Source organism: Protopterus annectens, chromosome 14.part0 (genome assembly GCF_019279795.1).
Source record: "Protopterus annectens isolate FY-2018-M chromosome 14.part0, PAN1.0, whole genome shotgun sequence".
Lineage (NCBI taxonomy): Eukaryota > Metazoa > Chordata > Ceratodontiformes > Protopteridae > Protopterus > Protopterus annectens.
The window spans coordinates 1,144,411,769-1,144,431,165 of NC_056748.1; the positions used below are offsets into that span (position 1 = coordinate 1,144,411,769).

The window sequence follows — 19,397 nt, forward strand, 5'->3', positions numbered from 1 at the left end:
TCAGGTGGAGGTGTTATAATAGGGATTAAAGATAGTTATGTGACCTGTGATTATTACATATTCAATGTTAACACCAACAGTATAGATTGTGTAACTGTGACAGTAAAGGCAATACTGGAACATAAAGCAATTGTTTTAATGTATTAACCAGTCAAGTGCAGATCACCTAGAGGAATTCATACATTTCTTGCATGAAACACAGGAGGGAAGAATAATAGTGCCTGGAGACTTAAATTTAACAGAAAAACACTGTAATAATATTGAGTCAACAACATTAGTAGGGAAATTATTCACAACTTTTGTTCAGGAACACTTGCTTCAGATTGTAAAAAAAAAAACTACAAGGGAACGGAACATACTAGACACTGTTTGTGCTCCTAATGAAATTACTTTTGCTTCATTTCAAGTTTGACCATTGTTGATGTAAGTTATAAAGGTTAATTTGTTGCTTTATAATTCTGTCAAGCTGAAATCTAAACCAACGCACATAAATTAATAACACATTATATAGAAGCAAAACAGTCACTATGCAAGACTAAATGAAGGGATGTGCTCAGTTTAAAAACTGCATAACGAATGTAGAAAGTTTCAAAAAGAAATTTTTGAATGCAAAAAAATCAAAAAAATGTTCAACATCAGGATCTCAAAGGCAAAAAATACAGCCTCCATGAGACCCAATAACATCCCAAGCTGTATCCTACATGAACTCAGGAATGAACTTGCAGCACTGTTAGGAACCCTATTCAACCAAAGCCTGAGTACCAGCTTTGTCCCAGCCGAGTGGAGGACAGCCACTGTTATCCTTTTGCACAAAGGTGGAGTGTCCTCCGATCCACGAAATTATAGACCCATCAGCCTAACTAGCCTGATCGGCAAAGCCATGAAGTGGATTATCATGGATCTCATTAACAAGGACATTGGCAATCTCCAAACACTCAATCCCCCAGTTTGGTTTTGTCAAGGGAAGGTTTTGCCCGTTAAATTTGGTTGACTTCTTTGAGACGGTCATCAAAGCCATGGACAAGTGGATATGATGGTGCACATCGCCTACCTTGACCTGGTAAAAGCCTTTGATACTATTCCCCACTTGGGTATAATAGATAAACTCTCTCAACTAGGCATCAATCTATATGTTACCAGATAGGTAGCAAACCAGATTACTGATAGAACCCACCTAGTCAAAACAGGGGAAGCTACCTGAAGGAAGTAGTAGTCCACAAACATCACAAAAACCGATAGGCCAAAGAAGAGCCATGAAGACGACAAAGTGGGCTATTGAGGATAAGAAAGAAATTATGTATTGTTACTGTTATGCAAAAAGCCCAGATATTCCAGACACAAGATACACAAACTAATTAAGAAAAAAATTAGAGGAAAGAAAAATATTTCCACAAGAAAAACTGTCAGAACCTTCAAATAAAAATATGTATTCATTAATACAACAGATTTGTGAAAAACAGTATATAGGTCAAGAAACTTTGATCTGTTTGGAAAAAGAAGCATCTGAGGAAGTGTGAAAATATAAACAACAAAACCTAGAGATTTTTGAAAAGTATAAAAAAGAAATATGGACATGAGAAAGAAAGAGAGAGTAGATATGGTGCAGTATTTATGCAAAGGAGAAAGCCAAATTAATCAATATAAAGAAGGCAGCCCCAAAGATATACAAAGAGAAATACAGGCAAAGGCATCCAGATATGGAAAATTTCACAATAAAAAATAATATCACAAACATGGAATGTAGAAAAGAAGATTAGTAAAGCAGAAGTTAAAAAAATGGAAGTTCAAGTTATGGACTGCCTGCAAACTGAAGGATTTGGTGTAGAAGGTCTAACACAGGTTACATCACAGCATGATGGAGTGAGTCCCCAAAGTAAGGAGAAGCAGGAAGATCAGGAGACATCTGAAGAAGAAACATGGACATGGGAAAGAAAATGAGATTTAATATGATGTAATATTTATGCAAAGGAGAAAACAAAACTAACCAATACAAAAAGAGCAGCACCAAAAATATTTGAATAGAAATACAGGCAAAGGGATCTACATATGGAAAACTTTACAATACAAAAAATAAGACAAAGAGGAAAAGTAAAAAAGGAGATTAGTAATGGAGAAGTTAAAGAAATAGAAATTGAGGTTATGGAGTACCTACAAAGTGAAGGATTCAGTGTAGAAAATCTAATTCAGAAAGCACCACAACAGGATAGAGCAATGGATATCCACATTAAGGGGAAACAAGTGGAATGGAAAGCAATTGGTCAGGTGTCATATCAAGATATTTTGCAGCTTTCCACAGGAAACCAGTATGAATGTTTACTTGAAGCTGGACAGCAAAGGAAGGAACAGAAAACAGTGGAAAATCTGATGCAGTCAATGTTGAGGAGTGATAGGACAGTCAGTGAGTTCCCATATAACAGAGCAACTGATGACACAGGATGGAATTGAAGACAATATGCCACAGGAAGATGCTATAGAACTTTCTATAGAATGCCCGCAGGTAATGGAAAACAAAAAATGTGCCCTCAATTTAGAAGAAAATGAGCTAAGAGAAGAGTTGCTTGATTTAATAGAGATAGACATATTAAAATCAATGAAAGAAACAGACTGCAGAAGGTCAATAAAACCCAAAAAGTCAGAAGTTTGATAAAATAAATGAATACAGTAATTAGGACTGTCCATAGAGATCCATGCGATACAACAGAAGTAAACAGGATATATTACTGTGCAGCTGAATTAATAACTGATAAAGTTCTACCACAAAAACACAGGGTAGTGAGGAAAAGGAAGGGAATAAATCAAATACCATCATGGAAGTACTGAATAGAGAAAACTATAAAGCAATTAAGTCAAGAAATGTCGTTATTAGAAGAGGGAACAGATCAACAAAAATACTAAGAAAGATAGATGTAATAAAAGCAATGCTCAGTATTAGAACAGACCAGGCTCTATCATGTACTATCGCAAGTAACAATCTAAAAATTTCAGCACAGGCGAAAACACTTAGAAGATATGGAGATAAATATAAATGAAAAATGCAAAATAAATAATTTATTGATGACCCAAAAAAGTTTTACAGAGAATTGGGAAACAACATAAAAGGAATTGAAAGACCACCAAAAAAAGAAGAAATAAATACATTTTGGAGAAGCATTTATGAAGATCTTGTGGAACGTAAAGATGCTAAATGGATAGAAGAAATAAAAGAAAGAATAAGAAGTCCAAATGTACAGGATATGAAATGGGATAAAGTAATAGCCCGAGAGATTGAAACCAAGTTAAGAAAAGCCTCTAACTGGAAAACCCCAGGCCCAGATGCAGTACCTAACTTCTGTTTAAAAGTATTAACATCTTTGCATGAAGATTTAGCTATGAGTAAGAACTATTTATATGTGCTCCCAGAACAGACACCAACCTGGCTAACAACAGGAAAAACAATGCTCCGACTTAAGAATGAACCTGCAAACTACCCTAAAAATTAGAGACCAATAACTTTCCTTCTGACGACATATACACTATACACTGGAATTGATGCTGACAGAGTTTACAGTCATTTAGAAGAAAACTCAATTATGGCAGTAGAACAAAAGGGCAATAAAAGAAAGTCATATGGAACAAAGGATCATTTGTTGCTAAATATAAATAAAGTCATAGTGGAGAACTGTAAAAAGGTGAAGAATCTAAGTATGGTGTGGACTGACTATAAAAAAGCATTTGATAGTATCCCACATTCATGGATAAAAGAGTGCTTAAAAATGTATAAGATATACCCTACAGTGATTAACTACATTACAGTGACCATGAAACAGTGGCAGACCACTTTGCAATTAAGCCGTGATAAAGGACAAATTATTATTCCAGGGATAAAATTTCAAAGGGGGATATTACAGGGTGACTCTGTCACTGCTGTTATTCTGTCTTGCTCTTAACCCATTAAGATGTCTACTTAACAGCTTAGGCCACGGCTATAATTAGGCTCCTAGAAAACAACAGTGTGAAGACCTCTCATCTTCTCTTTTCGATGATTTAAAACTGCAATGCTCATCAGATGAGGAACTGAAAGCACAGCTGCAGGTTGTCAAAACTTTTTCAGATAATATTAGAATGTCATTTGTTCTTCATAAATGTGCAAAAGCAACCTTTAAAGCAGGAAAACTGCAGCACCAAGAAAACATCAGTTTGGGACAAGACTGTGATATAAAAGAACTTGAGCAAGAGGGAGTGTATAAATATTTGTGAACTGATGAAGGACCAACAATAAAACATGAACAAATGTGAATAAAACTTAGTAAGAATACTTCAGAAGACTTAAATTAATCCTGAAAACAGCGTTGACATCTAGAAACAAAATCCAAGCTATAAACCAGTTTGCTCTTCGCTCTTCCTGTCCTAACATACAATTTTGGAGTGACTGACTGGATCCAAAACCTGTTGGATAGATTAGACAGGAAAACAAGGAAGATGTTTCATGCTCACCAAATGATTTATAAAAATCAGTGCATGCCAAGATTATATATATTCCCTGTTCCAAAGGAGGAATGGGCCTCCTTGAAATTGATTACATATATAGATCTGCAATCGTGGGACTCCACACATATCTGCTGACCTCACAATACCCAAACGTAGTGAAAGTTTTGAAACATGAGGAGAATAAATCTAAGATGACTTCTCTGCTTAATTTAGCAGAAGCATATCAATGTCAAGCAGGAATGGAAATCAAATCAGATTTTGGTTTAGCTAGATTTCTTCGTTCATCACTGGTTTGCTGTTGTTTCTGATATTAAAGCAAGTACTAGTTTAGATATTTTTAAGAACAGCTTGGACACTAATTATGGGATCAACAGTTTTTGTATAGTACCAAGTTAGAAGGGCATTAACGCACATGCCTAAAATATTTGTATTTATGTATGCAAGACATGCAAGACTGAGAGGATGGGGTATATTAACCAAATGTAGGGAGAAACTGTCAGAAGGAAATAGAAGCATTAAATGAAAGGTAGGCAAGTAGAAGCAGATAAAGAAAGAATAAAAGCAGAAAACTTAAGGAATGGATCCAGAGTTCAGAAGTGCAGAGTCTTCCTCAGTGACTGTATCTAGTCTTTTGAGCTGTGAAGGATCCAACCATATCTGACTTTCAGAACTGGCTCCACAAATATCAAGTTCAAGCAACTACATTTTTATTAACAGTTAAATAAGGCACTTTGGCATGTTAGATTCATACTGCAATGTATCTCCAAACTCTGGAACAAACTTCCACTCCATCCCAAAGAGAGCAGCACCAATGACACCTTCAAGACAAACCTCATGAAACACGTTCTATACTCTCTTCCAGCTTCGCCAGCTAAATCCATAAACAAAAACTCTAAGCCCTCCTCTTAACATGATGTACAGACATACTTGTATTCCTTCCTGTACATGTTGTAATTATTTACCCAATTTTATATTACTCACCTCTACTGAAACACCATCTGCTCATAATATATACAGATAACTAGTCTACTCATACCAATCACTACTGAGTTTGTTCACTTTTACTTCCTTGTCTCCATTCTTTTATGGTTTTCTCACATGATTTTTTACCTTTTTCAAGGCTAATTCACTTACATTTTATATTATCCCTCCTTTTTCTACAGCTTCAGCCTTCTGATTTAATATACCTAATATGTGTCACACTATTCTAATGTTATAATGTGTATGCTAGTTAAACATTTTCTTTTCTATAGGAAATTTTATTCTGTTTGTATGTCTCTGCCAGTAAATCATTTTTAATTTTATATAGCAGCTATAGTAATTTGATTCTATTACTTATTTATCTTAGATGCTACTTATGTCTGTGATAGTCTTAATATTGTTTTAACTGGAGCTTTTCTCTTTGGGCCTCCAGTGAAAATGGATACCATTGCCAAGTCAGACTTTCTCAGTAACAAATATCAATAAATAAATCCACAGGCAGGTAAATGGATGGACAGGTAAATGGTTGAAAACTGAAGGCGTTATAAGTGATCTGGGGACACAGGTTGACAGCAACCTCTCCTTCTACCACCACATTGCCACTGTGGTCAGAAAGTCCTTCTATGTGGCACATCTATTACCAAGGGATTTGCATCCAGGAAGAAAAAGGTCATCATCTCTCTCTCTCTACTCTTCCCTCATTAGGCCAGTCATTGAGTATAATGCCCCATTTGGCATGTACCTCACTAGACACATGCAACAACTGGAAAGGCCGCAAAAGTACCTCATGAAGAGGATCCTAGGCCTTAAACACATATCCTACATGGACAGACTCAAAACACTCCAGCTATTCTCTGTCTCATGTTGTCTACTAAGAGGTGATCTCTGCTTGACTTACAAAAGCCATGTCTGACCCAGCTCTATTAGAAATGCTACATCTAAAGAAATCCAAATCCCTCCACACCACATGCTCCAGAGACCTTAACCTAATTACCACAATCAACAGAACATGCTGCAGGGACAGGTTCATAAGCCAGAGATGGCCCATGCTCTGGAATAGACTTCCCATACATGTCAATTAGAGCACCTCACTGGCCATCTTCAAGAGAAATCTTGATGAGTGGATGGGAAATAGAAAGTTCACCATAGGGATCACTGCAGTGACTCTACTTGATAGAACCACTGGGAACTAACATTGGGAGGCACGATGCCAGGGCACTTCTATGGGCTGGGCTTGTAAAGGCTCCAGGGCCGTTAGCCTAGTACATACCTATGAACAACCACAAATTCTCTGGTTTGTGTTTTCTTGCCCTCATTGAGGATAGTAGATCTTTTGAATAGGGTTTGATCACCTAGTACTTACCTATGAACCTTGATAATACACAAAATTGGAAGAACAAATGTATATTTTTTATTTTTATTTTATTTTTATTTAACATTTGTTGACCGGGAATGTCTGACTAGGTTCCACAGAGCCTGTTTTCAGCGGAGGCCCGGGGAGAAACGCTCCAGATGCATGTCTTTGGAATGTGGGAGGAAACCTGAGTACCTGGAGGAAACCCACGCGAACACAGGGAGAACATACAAACTCCACACAGAAGGCACCCCAGCCGAGAATCAAACCGGAGAACCTCTTGCTGTGAGGCGACAACATTAACTGCTGCACCACTGTGCCGCTCTAAATTTTTGATATGCTGTCAAAAAAAGAAGGTGGGGGGGGTCTAATATTAGGGTGGTGATTAGCAATGCCAGAAACCAAGAATGAATATGAGTGTGATGGAAGCACTTATAATAGAGAATGAGGCTGATGCATGGTAACTGAAAATCAGGCCAGTGACAGGATAGGCTAGGAGCAGGAAGATACAGCATATTCAGGAAGGACACAGTCAGCACTGATGTATAAGGCAAGGCAATTTGTCTAACTGGAGGACTCAAACAGAGATGACTAAAACAGGAAGGGAGATGGGAAAATGACTGAGGAGAAATGAAAGAGATGAAAGCAGGAGTTGTGGTGGAGTGTAAAGAACTAATTTTAAGTTTCTTACTAATGTAGTTGGTCATGGCAAAGTGAGGAAACTGGCTCAGAAACAGGCACTACAAGGCCACTGAATGCAAGAATTAATTGGTAGCTGATACCTTGGATCCATCTTTCTGCGGATTCAGCCTGGGGTTACACACACACACACACACACACACACACACACACACACACACACGCACACACGCACGTCAGACACAAAGCACTTCCTTCGTTATAAGACAGGTAAAATGCCAAACAACAGGTATTACAGACATATTTAGAAGAGCATATACATAGAGAAATGCATGTGATGTAATACAATATTATACAAAATAGGCACAAAAGTGACAGTAGAAACTGAAAAGTAAAGCTAAAAACCAGCAAACTGCTGGTTTCCAAAGAGATGGCCAGCCAAAAAAGAAGGATAATATCAGTATTTTTATATATTGTTTAATGTTGCTTTAGTTAAGCACTTTCATCCATAACAAAGAGGACTTCATCAGAAGTAAAGCCATACCTTAAAAACTTTTTAAATCAATATCTAACCAATCATCATGATTCTGTATTTGGACATTATTTAGAATACTACTAAGTTGACTGTAGCCAATGCTCTGTTTTTTTATTTTATTTATATTTTAATCAGTTAAACCTGCCAGACATAAGACTGTTCAAGGCTGAACCCAAAAGTACTGCCTGGTTAAGTAGTTTGTCAGAGCCACATTTCAAATAGTAGGTTTACAGTCATTGTGTCCAGATGCAAATAGAGCTCCCAGATTTAGGACGTTTTTCTTTTTTACTAGACAGTATATCTTGCCAGCCTAATCAATTAATGCACATCTTAGTCCATTTCATGGACTCTGTTCTCTTGCACACAGCCACGGCCTTACTTTCAGGATTTTTTTCTTCCTAATCTTTCCACCAAATGGCATCAGACTAACTGATCTGTAACTGTCTAAGCCTTTCTTTAGCGCAGATATGCTTCATAGGTGATTACTAGACTAGCCATGCTTAAGGGCATTTTTAAAGTCCAGTCATTCTTCCTACATGTATTTAACAGTTTGGTACCTCTCATTTTATTTGGGGTATATAGCTTGCTTGTGGGTGATCAACAATTACCTGCTTCCTCTTTTTACCAGGGACATCGGTTGCACACCAGGAGTAAATTTACTGTTCTCTATCCAATGATCCAAGTTGCTTTTGAGTAAAGGTCTCTGCTTCACATGGATGGGTAGCCTGTTCCAGTGAAATGGTAGTCTCTGTGGGAAGTACCTGCTCCTATGTTGCAGATGAGGTTTAGATCCCCTAGATTAAATGTTTCTAATATTAGTTGTTTTGCAGATGTGTAATATGTCCACATAGGATGGTGCAGACCGCCTCACAGCAGTGTGTAGGAGATTAAATACAAGGATAAGGCCTTGAGGCAGTCTGTATAGGAGATCAAATACAAGTTTAAGGCTTTGAGGCAGTCTGTGTAGGAGATAGAGTACCACGATAAGGCATTGAGACAGTCTGTGTAGGAGCTCGAGTACTAGGATAAGGCCTTGAGGCAGTCTGTGTAGGAAATCGAGTACAAGGATAAGGCCTTGAGGCAGTCTGTGTAGGAGATCGAGTACAAGGATAAGGCCTTGAGGCAGTCTGAGGAGATCGAGTACAAGGATAAGGCCTTGAGGCAATCTGAGGAGATCGAGTACACGGATAAGGCCTTGAGGCAGTCTGAGGAGATTGAGTACAAGGATAAGGCCTTGAGGCAGTCTGTGTAGGAGGCGTTGTCAACTTCACGTATTCTTTTTGTAAGGAACCCCTGTGAATGCTCTGGTTGTTGCATATGCCTGCTCAGGTATGTACCAAACGGGACCTTCTACTCAGTGATTGGGCTTATGAGGGGCAAGTGCAATGCAACAATGGCATCTTTGGACCTAGATGCCACACCTATGTTGTGTAAAGTGGAATGATTTCCTTACTTCAGTAGACACATCATGGTCAAAGGCCAAGTCACTGTATGAAATCCCTGACAACAGGGTCAACTGCTAGGGGTGTATTATCAGTCTAGTAATTGCCAGGAGTGGCTGTAACTTCTGAAAGATATTATGCATTTTGGCACTGAGTTTCAAGCCATGACTCATCTACACATTCGGTCAGCCAGAGGCCTTGATTTCAGAGAAGTAGATGCCAAAAAGGTGCAGCCCTAGCAATGAGCCCTGGAGGGCTCTGCTAGTTTCTGGCATTTTTGTGGAGTACACTCACCTATCTTGACCTTTCCCTGTGAGCCATCTGACTATCCAGCAAGTGATGTATGGGTTTATACCCAATTTTGTGAACTTGTCTAGAATGCACAACTGGGCTATTGTCTCAAATGCTTTGGCCAGGTCAAGATAGGTAGTATGCACCATTTCATCATTGCCCACTGCTTTCCTGACCATCTTTAAGAAGTCAGTTTCTTCCATGATTTTCTTTATTTTTTATACAACATACTGTCGTTGGGATTCCACCATGGTGGAAAATTTTTTTTAGTTTCTCCCATGCTTATTTTTGGTAGGTACCACAACCACTATGCAGCTGTATACCTGATTGTAAAGGGTTTTTGTGAACAACTCTGGATAGGCACTGGTGTTCCCTGGGTTTGGGGGAGCTTGAAATTTTGCCAGCATGTCTCTTAAACATGAAGTTTGCTTTAGAATAATTCTTAAAAGATCCAGTGTGTCACCTGGTGCCCCCAACTTCATTTGTATTTTGATGAGTAATGTTTCCTTAGCTACTCCCTAGTCTGCATAAACTTGTAGTTCATCTTGACATCTGCTGCAAAAAGTCTTCTAAGTCAGAATTAGAACTTTAAGTAATCTACCCATTACCACTGGTGATACAGTCTCAGCCCTGCATTTTGTTTTCACATTTACCACCTCTTCTAACATACCTATATCACACTTCCCATCTGTATAGACCACTGCCTTCTTGTCTCATGCTAATCTGTCTTGACTTCTTAGAAAGGCATTGATAAGTTATAACTGTTAAAATATTCAGTTGTGCATTGGTATATAAGAAGCTAAAGACCATCATGCCTTCATAAGACTAGCCATGCCACCCAACCCAAAAAGAAGACAGAAAGAATAATCAAAGTCACATACCTGCGGTGATGGAGGTGCTGCAGTAGCGTTGTCACCTCACAGTAAGACGTTGTCCTGTTCAAGTCCCAGTTAGAGCGTCTTCTGTGTGGAGACATGCATGAATGGGCATACCTTCGTTGAAGGTTGTACGTCAGAGCTGGCAACTCGGCACGTAAAAATCTACTGCCAATCATTAGCGGACCGGAGTTCCACTGTGGCAACCCATAACCGGGAAAAGCCGAAAGACACAACAACAACAACATACCTGTTCTCTGATGTCCTGTGTTTTACCACTGTACCATGGAGGTACACCTTCTCTTACCACCTGCATCTCTACTGAATCTCTTACCTGACTGGTTAATTCTTGTTGGGCCTGTTTACTCTCAGTGACAAAGGCATTATCTCAGAAATGTTAATAATACTGCAGTCTTTGTATTACGTCTGCAATGATATAATGACATTCGGTGCTTCTGATGCAACTGATAATGGATGTAAGGCAGGACACACAGCATTTTCAAGTGTAATTATTTTCCTTATGAAGCTGCAATTTGCAGTTTTGTCTGTTAAAAATAAATAAAACTCCAAACAAGAAACATAAAATGTAATGCAATCATCATAGTAATATACTAATTAGGAAAGTTCAGTACTGCTTCAGTAAGAAGATGACTGTGAAAAGCTGAAAAATTCTGCATTCATGCTAAATATAGAACCATTTTGAACTAAATACATTTTACAATGCCCACGACTTATCAGTTACCTCAGGAATCTTAAGGATTGTGCCATTTGGGGGAAGCACAAACATTGGACGATTGTCATTTACATCAATGACATTCACATGAACTGTAGTTGACCCCCACAAAGGAGGACGTCCCTTATCTGTAGCAATTACTGTCACATTAAAAGTCTCGTAGGAATGTAGTAGACGTTTTGAAGATATTAAGCCTGTATTCTGGTCAATCTTGAAGGCATCTAGAACAAAAAGAAAATGAAGCCATTAATTAGCAGCTCACCTTTACCATAATTTAATTAGCAGCTCACCTTTACCATTATTTAATTAGCAGCTCACCTTTACCATCATTTAATTAGCAGCTCACCTTTACCATTATTTAATTAGCAGCGCACCTTTACCATCATTTAATTAGCAGCTCACCTTTACCATCATTTAATTAGCAGCTCACCTTTACCATTATTTAATTAGCAGCTCACCTTTACCATCATTTAATTAGCAGCTCACCTTTACCATTATTTACTTAGCAGCTCACCTTTACCATTATTTAATTAGCAGCTCACCTTTACCATTATTTAATCAGCAGCTCACCTTTACCATCATTTAATTAGCAGCTCACCTTTACCATTATTTAATTAGCAGCTCACCTTTACCATTATTTAATCAGCAGCTCACCTTTACCATTATTTAATCAGCAGCTCACCTTTACCATTATTTAATCAGCAGCTCACCTTTACCATCATTTAATTAGCAGCTCACCTTTACCATTATTTAATTAGCAGCTCACCTTTACCATTATTTAATCAGCAGCTCACCTTTACCATTATTTAATCAGCAGCTCACCTTTACCATTATTTAATCAGCAGCTCACCTTTACCATCATTTAATTAGCAGCTCACCTTTACCATTATTTTCCTAAGATATAAAGGACAAAATAATAGAGCAACAGAACTGGAATATTACCATCCCTCTGGTGCCGCGGTAGCGTTGTTGCCTCACAGTAAGACGTTGTCCTGTTCAATTCCCAGTTAGAGCGTCTTCTGTGTGGAGACATGCATGAATAGGCATGCCTTCGTTGAAGATTGTGCATCAGGGCTGGCAACTCGGCATGTAAAAATCCACTGCCAATCATTAGCGGACCAGAGTTCCACTGTGGCAACCCCTAACCGGGAAAAGCCGAAAGACACAACTGAATGAAACAAAAAAATACTAATTTGTTGTCAAAGTTAGTCGTAGATTTTATGTCTTATCTTCTGGGGCACATGAAGTGGCATTTTTGCAAATGGAGAAAACTGGTTAGGACACTGGGGTTATTCCCTTACTTGTTTCAGAAAAGATTTAGCTTTGGTTATGGACCAAGAAATGGAATAAGAGAAGTTTAACTTTCTATCAGCAATAAATGTTTCTTTATTTTCTGTTGATGTTTTTTGTACATATTGTATATTTTCTATGCAGATATATAGTTTGCACTGACATGTTTTGTTTTAATGACTGTATTTTAGAAATGCTGAATGCATTTCAAAGTTTCTCTACATTTTTCAGATGCTTAGTCCTGAAGGGTGGCTCATGAAGGATCTGGAAACATTCTACCTGGAGGAGGAAGTCTGCTTTGAATCTGAGGTGGTGCTGGTGAGTGTAGATAAGGTAACAGAGATACTTGTTCTTTACAGAAATCCAGACAATGGATTCACGGCTTTCACAAATGTTAAAATTGGATGGAATGTCTGAATCTCAGACTACAGTTCAGATAAACTACTGGTAAATATCATAGAGAAGCTGGAGCACCTTGAAGATCTACTACAACATCCGAACATATCTGAAAAGTGACCGTAACATGTTGGAATAAGAGAAATGTGGAACACATTCAGGAAGTAGGAGGAGATGTCGACAGAGGAGAGAGATTGCAGATGCACTATATAAAGGAACTAGGCAGGAGAACATACCAGTAAGACACAACACTGTACGAATGGGACAACACACCATGCCTTTTGAGAAACAATTTCCTTGGCTAAGACAATGTGATGCCATTGAGAATTCTAGTCTAAGATCTTGATCCGTCTTTGTATATGGAAAACAGAATGCATTGCTGGTGCAGTTTTAAAATGATAAAACCTGTGTTGATATTTTTTAAATACACTTGCCAAAAAAGGCAAACATCCATAATCTAAAACACCTATAGAAGGCTTTTTCTGAGTTTGTACTTTAACTTCCAATGGCTGTAGCCTATGCCTTTTTTTAAATTAAGTTTTTGTCTGACATTTCAAACAAGTATTGATATGTCTAGAAACCTAAGACTTACTAGAAAACAGCAAATGGCAAACCATTCAGTGTATGGTTCTCTTTACAGCAGTTGCATTCCTTCAGATCTAGGGCTTACACTGGATTTTATAAACCACAATAAATATTACTTTTGTAATATTGGATAAATAGCTTATGATAGCTCAATAACCATTCAAGCAGCATGCAGACATACTGCCAGCAGCATTTTATTCATACGGCCGTGAACTTTCATATGAGACTAAAGAGCTCTGTCTGCAACACTTGATGTTGAGATATTTGTAGAAAGATGAAAATTACTGCAATACAGATGATATACAATATCTCTTTAGCTGAAACCCGCAGTGGTCAAGTATCAGTACTGTTTGCCATCAGGTATGCTTTAAGATGAAATCTTCTAAAACCTTGTACTTAGCATGGTTTTCAAATGAACTGCTGTCTAAGAGTAGGAAGAAATTATCTCAAAACTAGAAACACTCGCTCCTTAACTTAAACAAGCAAATAAGACTCCTAGTGAAGTCCTCCAAATCTAACTACAAATCCAGATTAGCTTCCCTAAGAATAACCACAAAGCATTTTTAGTTACATCCGTAACCTCAAAAGTAAGGCCCAGATTTACACTGAACTCATAGTTAATGGCACTACATATACAGAACCTGTGGATATACCAAACCTGCTGGCTGACACAGTTCAGTGAAAACTTCATTCACTTGTCCCTGCCACATATACCCCAAAGCATCCCTAACACCTGTCTCCCACCTGGTTTCCCAGAGGAGCAGGTCTTAAGTACCCTTTCCAAGGTCAAATGTACAGCCTCTATGAGACCAGACAACATCCTAGGCTGTGTTCTACGTGGGTTAAAACAGGAATTAGCATCACCACTGGGCACACTTTTCAATCACAGCCTAAGCACTGGCTTCATCCCACAGGAATGGAAAACAGCTACCGTCATCCCTTTGCACAAAGGCGGTACATCCACAGACCCATTATCCTGACCAGCTTCATCTGCCAGGCCATGGAATGAATCATCATGGACCTTATTAACAAAGACACAGGAAATCTCTAAACGCTTAACCCCAACCATTTTGTCTTTGTCAAGGGGAGATCATGCCTGGTAAACTTGGTGGACTTCTTCGAGACAGTCACCAAAGCCCTAGATGAGGGCAAATCTGTGCATATGGCCTAGCTAGACTTAGCCAAGGCCTTTGACACAATCCCCTACTCAGGCATCATTGATAAACTCACCCAGCTGGGTACCAACCCATATATTGTCAGGCGGGTTGCAAACTGGCTCACTGACAGAACTCATACACTCAAAATAGGGGACTCCACCTCCTACAGAAGACCCATAACTAGTGGTGTTCCACAGGGATCGGTTCTGGGACCCCTACTGTTTGGAATGTACTTCTCTGACAAAGTTTGCTGATGAGTGCATTCTGGGAGAAATTAATGAAACCCCTAGCGATGTCAACATCCTTCAAGAAGGTCGTACTCAGACTAATGACTGGTGACAAAGTCATGGTCTTAAACTTAATGCAAAAAATGCATTATTATCCCCTTTAGCAAGGGTGATGTTCCTGCAAACCACCACATCAATAGAAATACCCTAAGCACAGTCAATAGTGAGAGATCTAGGCACACAGGTTGACAGCAACTTTAACTTTGATCGCTATGTCTCCACAGTGGTAAGAAGGGTATTTTATATTGCTCATCTCTTAAGTAAGGGCACTGCCTCTGGAAAAAAATTAGGTTATAATCCCATGTACTCTTCCCTCATCAGGCCAGTAATAGAGTACAACACTCCTTTTGGTATGTTCCTTTCCAAACACCTGCAGCAACTGGAGAGACCAGAGAGGTTTCTTAAAAAGAAAATTAAGGGTCTTCAATATCTGTCTTATGCGGACAGACTGAAATCACTGTCACTTTACTCTGTGTCATACAGACTGCTCAGAGGTGACCTGTGCCTTGCATATAGAGCTATCAGTGACCCAGTGTTAATGGAAATGCTGTACATTCACAAGTCAAATGGCACACGGGTCATTCACTCAAAGGACCTTAATCTTTAAGGTGACATCAACAGAACTTGCTGGAGAGACAGAGTTGTCTTACAGAGGTTGCTGCACCTTTGGAACAACTTCCTATTCATGTTAAATAAAGCCCCTCACTGGCACTATTTAAGCATAATTTGGACAATGGAATGGGTAGCCAGAAATTCATCCTGGGGCTTCCACCTGTGTCCTTCTTGGACAGTGACAATAGGTGCTGATTTTGCTGTCTGCTTGAATCAGACACCCTTGGGAACACAGGCTGAATTTGGCTAGGCTTGTAAGGGCCCTGGGGCCATTAGCTTAGTAACATCCTATGATCCTATTAATGCAGATATGAACAATCAATATTTGATTCCTTGGGGTATCAGCTGGATGCAATTGCAGAAACACCTGGTGGTGTTATTAGGCTGTATTGAGATGACATGTGGTAATATTCTGTAGAACTGTCGAAATAGAAAACATAAAAATGCACACAAAGTGTTGTTGAGATGTCAAAGTATTATGCAAATTAAGAGAGATTAGAATGTAAAATGTGGACGGGCGGCCGCGGTGGTGCAGCGGTTAGCGTTGCTGCCTCACAGCAAGAGGTTCTCCAGTTCGATCATCAGCTGGGGTGCCTTCTGTGCGGAGTCTGCATGTCCTCCCTGTGGTCGTGTGGGTTTCCTCCAGGTGCTCCAGTTTCCTCCCACATCCCAAAGACATGCTGTTGATGGATTGGATACTCTAAACTGGCCCTAGGTGTGAGTGAGTGTGTGTTTGTATGTGTGGCTTCTGTGGAAGGTTGGACTGGCAACTCGACACTGTAAACTCCACTGCCAATCATGAGCGGACGGGTGATCCACTGTGGCGACCCCTAACTGGGAAAAGCCAAAAGAAGAAGAAGTAACAGTATTCAGAAGCCCTCCATTGTAAATATTTATTATTATTTATTATATATTATTTATTTATTATTATTTTTTGTGTAGATTTAAAGGAATGAGGTTTTCCTTTTATTTTAGCTGTATTGTTAACATTTGTAAACTATTATGTATTTCTTCTTGTCCTTTGATTTGTTTTAAATTGTCTGTTCTTTTGGAGCTTTTCTCCCTGGGCCTCTACTGAAAATGGACATATATCTAGTTAGACTAGCCCGGTCAACAAATGTTAAATAAATAAAATAAAAATAAATATTTCATACCGTAGCTCAGGATGAATAAAGCTTGGAGTAATATGTTTTCTTTTGCTTGTTTGTACTCTTCAATTAATGGCTGATTTGTTACGAGCGTGCAAGACATTTTAACAGTGGTTTTGCAAGAGTGTTTATTTACTGAGAGGGAGTTGCTCAATGCTACTTCAAGGAAAGTGAGTATTACCTTTAAATTAAATTAAGTATTCCCATATATTAAAATGACGTCTTTGCTAAGAAAATGTAACCTTGTGATCTTTCATGTAAATAACCAAAAAATAAAAATATGTAATCTCCGTGGTATCCCCAAAGTCTCAAAACAACCCACTAAAGTGTAGTGGGTCCAAAAACAAAACAGTGTAAGAAACTTCTTTGTGTGGAAGATTTTCAGTCCATATATTTCTAGTTAATCACTGTATATTAATCAGATCAGACAATGTACACTACTGTACACTATTCATACTATGTCACTGGGTCTTTTTACATAGCCTGTACTAATTCAACCAGTTCTTCTGGGACTTTAACAACTGCAGGACTGTCAAAATCTGTTTTCTTGGGTCTTTATCATATGTCTTCCCACGCCTATGAAAGGTCAGATGGACTATTTCCTTATCACCAGGTGCTTCTCCATTATCTGTCTCACTGTACATTGATACTATCTACATCGATATTAAATGCAATATAGACTTTTGGCATTTAAAACCATACTTACAGGCTCAGATGATACCATACAGTATAAATATACTCAAACAGCCTGCATTTACTCATGCAAACCTGAAGCTTTACAAGGAATTACTTCAGATGCAACAGGAAAGGAACGTGACATTTTTGAAGTATCTATTGGAAGAACATCACTAAAAGGAAATGCAAATGAAAGAACACATTAAACCATGTAAAAAGGCATCTGTCCATTTTACATTGCGATGAAATTATTTCATCTTCCTTGGTAAGCTGTGGGAGATTATTAAATGAACATGGAAAACGTTTATTAACTGACTACTATGAGAATGAGTTTGTGTTTAATTGGAGGAAGAAAAGGAAGACAAAAAATGCCATGTATACAAAACACGTATTAAGTAACAAAAGTATACAAAACACGTAATAAGTAACAAAAGTATACAAAACACGTAATAAGTAACAAACGTATACAAAACACGTAACAAGTAACAAAAGTATAAAAAACACGTAATAAGTAACAAAAGTATACAAAACATGTAATAAGTAACAAAAGTATACAAAACACGTAATAAGTAACAAAAGTGTACAAAACATGTAATAAGTAAAACTATAGTCGTTTCCTTTGGTGGACATACTTAAGGTAATAAAACTTTTGTCTCACTTGCATTTTCCCTTCCTCTGTTACAACTGAATTTACTGATTTTGCAGTCAAAGTGTAGAGTAATACGTCCCATTGAAGTATGTGCAGGCTTGGCCATTCCCTGCATGACGTTACTGAGGAACAGACTATGCATATAAATATCAAGATGGACAGACTATGCATGTACATATTAAGTAAAGAACAGGTTAATATGTTGTACATATAAAACATATATAATAAAAGCAGTGTTGAATACAATTATTAAGAGCATTACCGGCATCTTACATATTCCTGTCAACTTCTTTGCTTAGGAATCATGTAGAAAGACAGAAGTCACCGGGGACAATTTGTAATATTACCCTAATTCCTTGCAAAAGTTAATAATCTTAAAGGTTATACATCAACATACAATGTGAGAGTGTTCAATCTCGCCTTGGTTATTACACATGGGTTCGGAGCCGATCCTCGGCTCCGTGCCGGCCGACTGCAAGCTCTGCATCGAGAAGAAGCTCGAGGACATCTAATACCCACAATCCCCCTCTGCCTTTACCTCAGATCTAGTTTGCCGCTGCTGCATTCGCATCGCTGGAGGCTAGCTCGAGGGTTTTCAGATAAGATTTTAACTTTTTTGGTTAAATTTTCAAGAGAACTTGTTTAAGATCAATAGTTATTGTAGTTAGTGTATGGTGTGTGAGTAGAGACAGAAATTCTCGGTACCGTTAACTTAGTTTAACTTAGTTTAACTATATAACTGGTATAGAGTTTTTTTTCGGGGCCTACCACCCCTACTTGGATTTGACAAACGGACTTACATATCTACCGGATTTGACTGTTTTTCCTGGATTGACTGTTACTGGACTTGACTGTTTTTTTCTCTTACTTCATTATGTCTGAGAAAATGAAATCTGGTTTCAAACGTTGCCAGTGTGGCCAAAAGATGTCGGTCACGGACAACCACAGTTCCTGTGTTTACTGCCTTGGCCCTCTCCACTTACAAGAGGACTGTTCTATTTGTCACTCTTTTAGTGGGAGGGTCATGACAGATAGGCGCAGGAAACTGATGGACAGAGGTTTGTTGAAACCCTCTTTCCAGGAGGCTCTGGATGCTTCAGACCAGGCATCCAAATCCTCGAGGAATCGAAGACGCCGGAGCCCAAGTCATCGGCTCCGAGCTCTTCGGCAAAGTTAGATCACCGGTTCCACAGACTTCGGGCCGAGTGTTCAACTGTTGGCAGTTTCGAGCCTCGAGTCTTGGAACCGGTGACGGAGCTCCCTCCACCGACTCTGTTGAGG

The 19,397-nt window shown here is 38.6% G+C and overlaps 1 protein-coding gene across 1 annotated transcript in view; it reads right to left on the minus strand.

Moving 5' to 3' along the window:
- Positions 1–19,397, minus strand: part of CDH23 (cadherin related 23) — a 2,508,764-nt gene that overhangs the window by 208,726 nt on the left and 2,280,641 nt on the right. Inside the window, exon 34 of the mRNA XM_044056944.1 lies at positions 11,327–11,538. Within this exon, the coding sequence (XP_043912879.1) occupies positions 11,327–11,538 (212 nt within the window). The remainder of the gene's footprint in view (positions 1–11,326; positions 11,539–19,397) is intronic.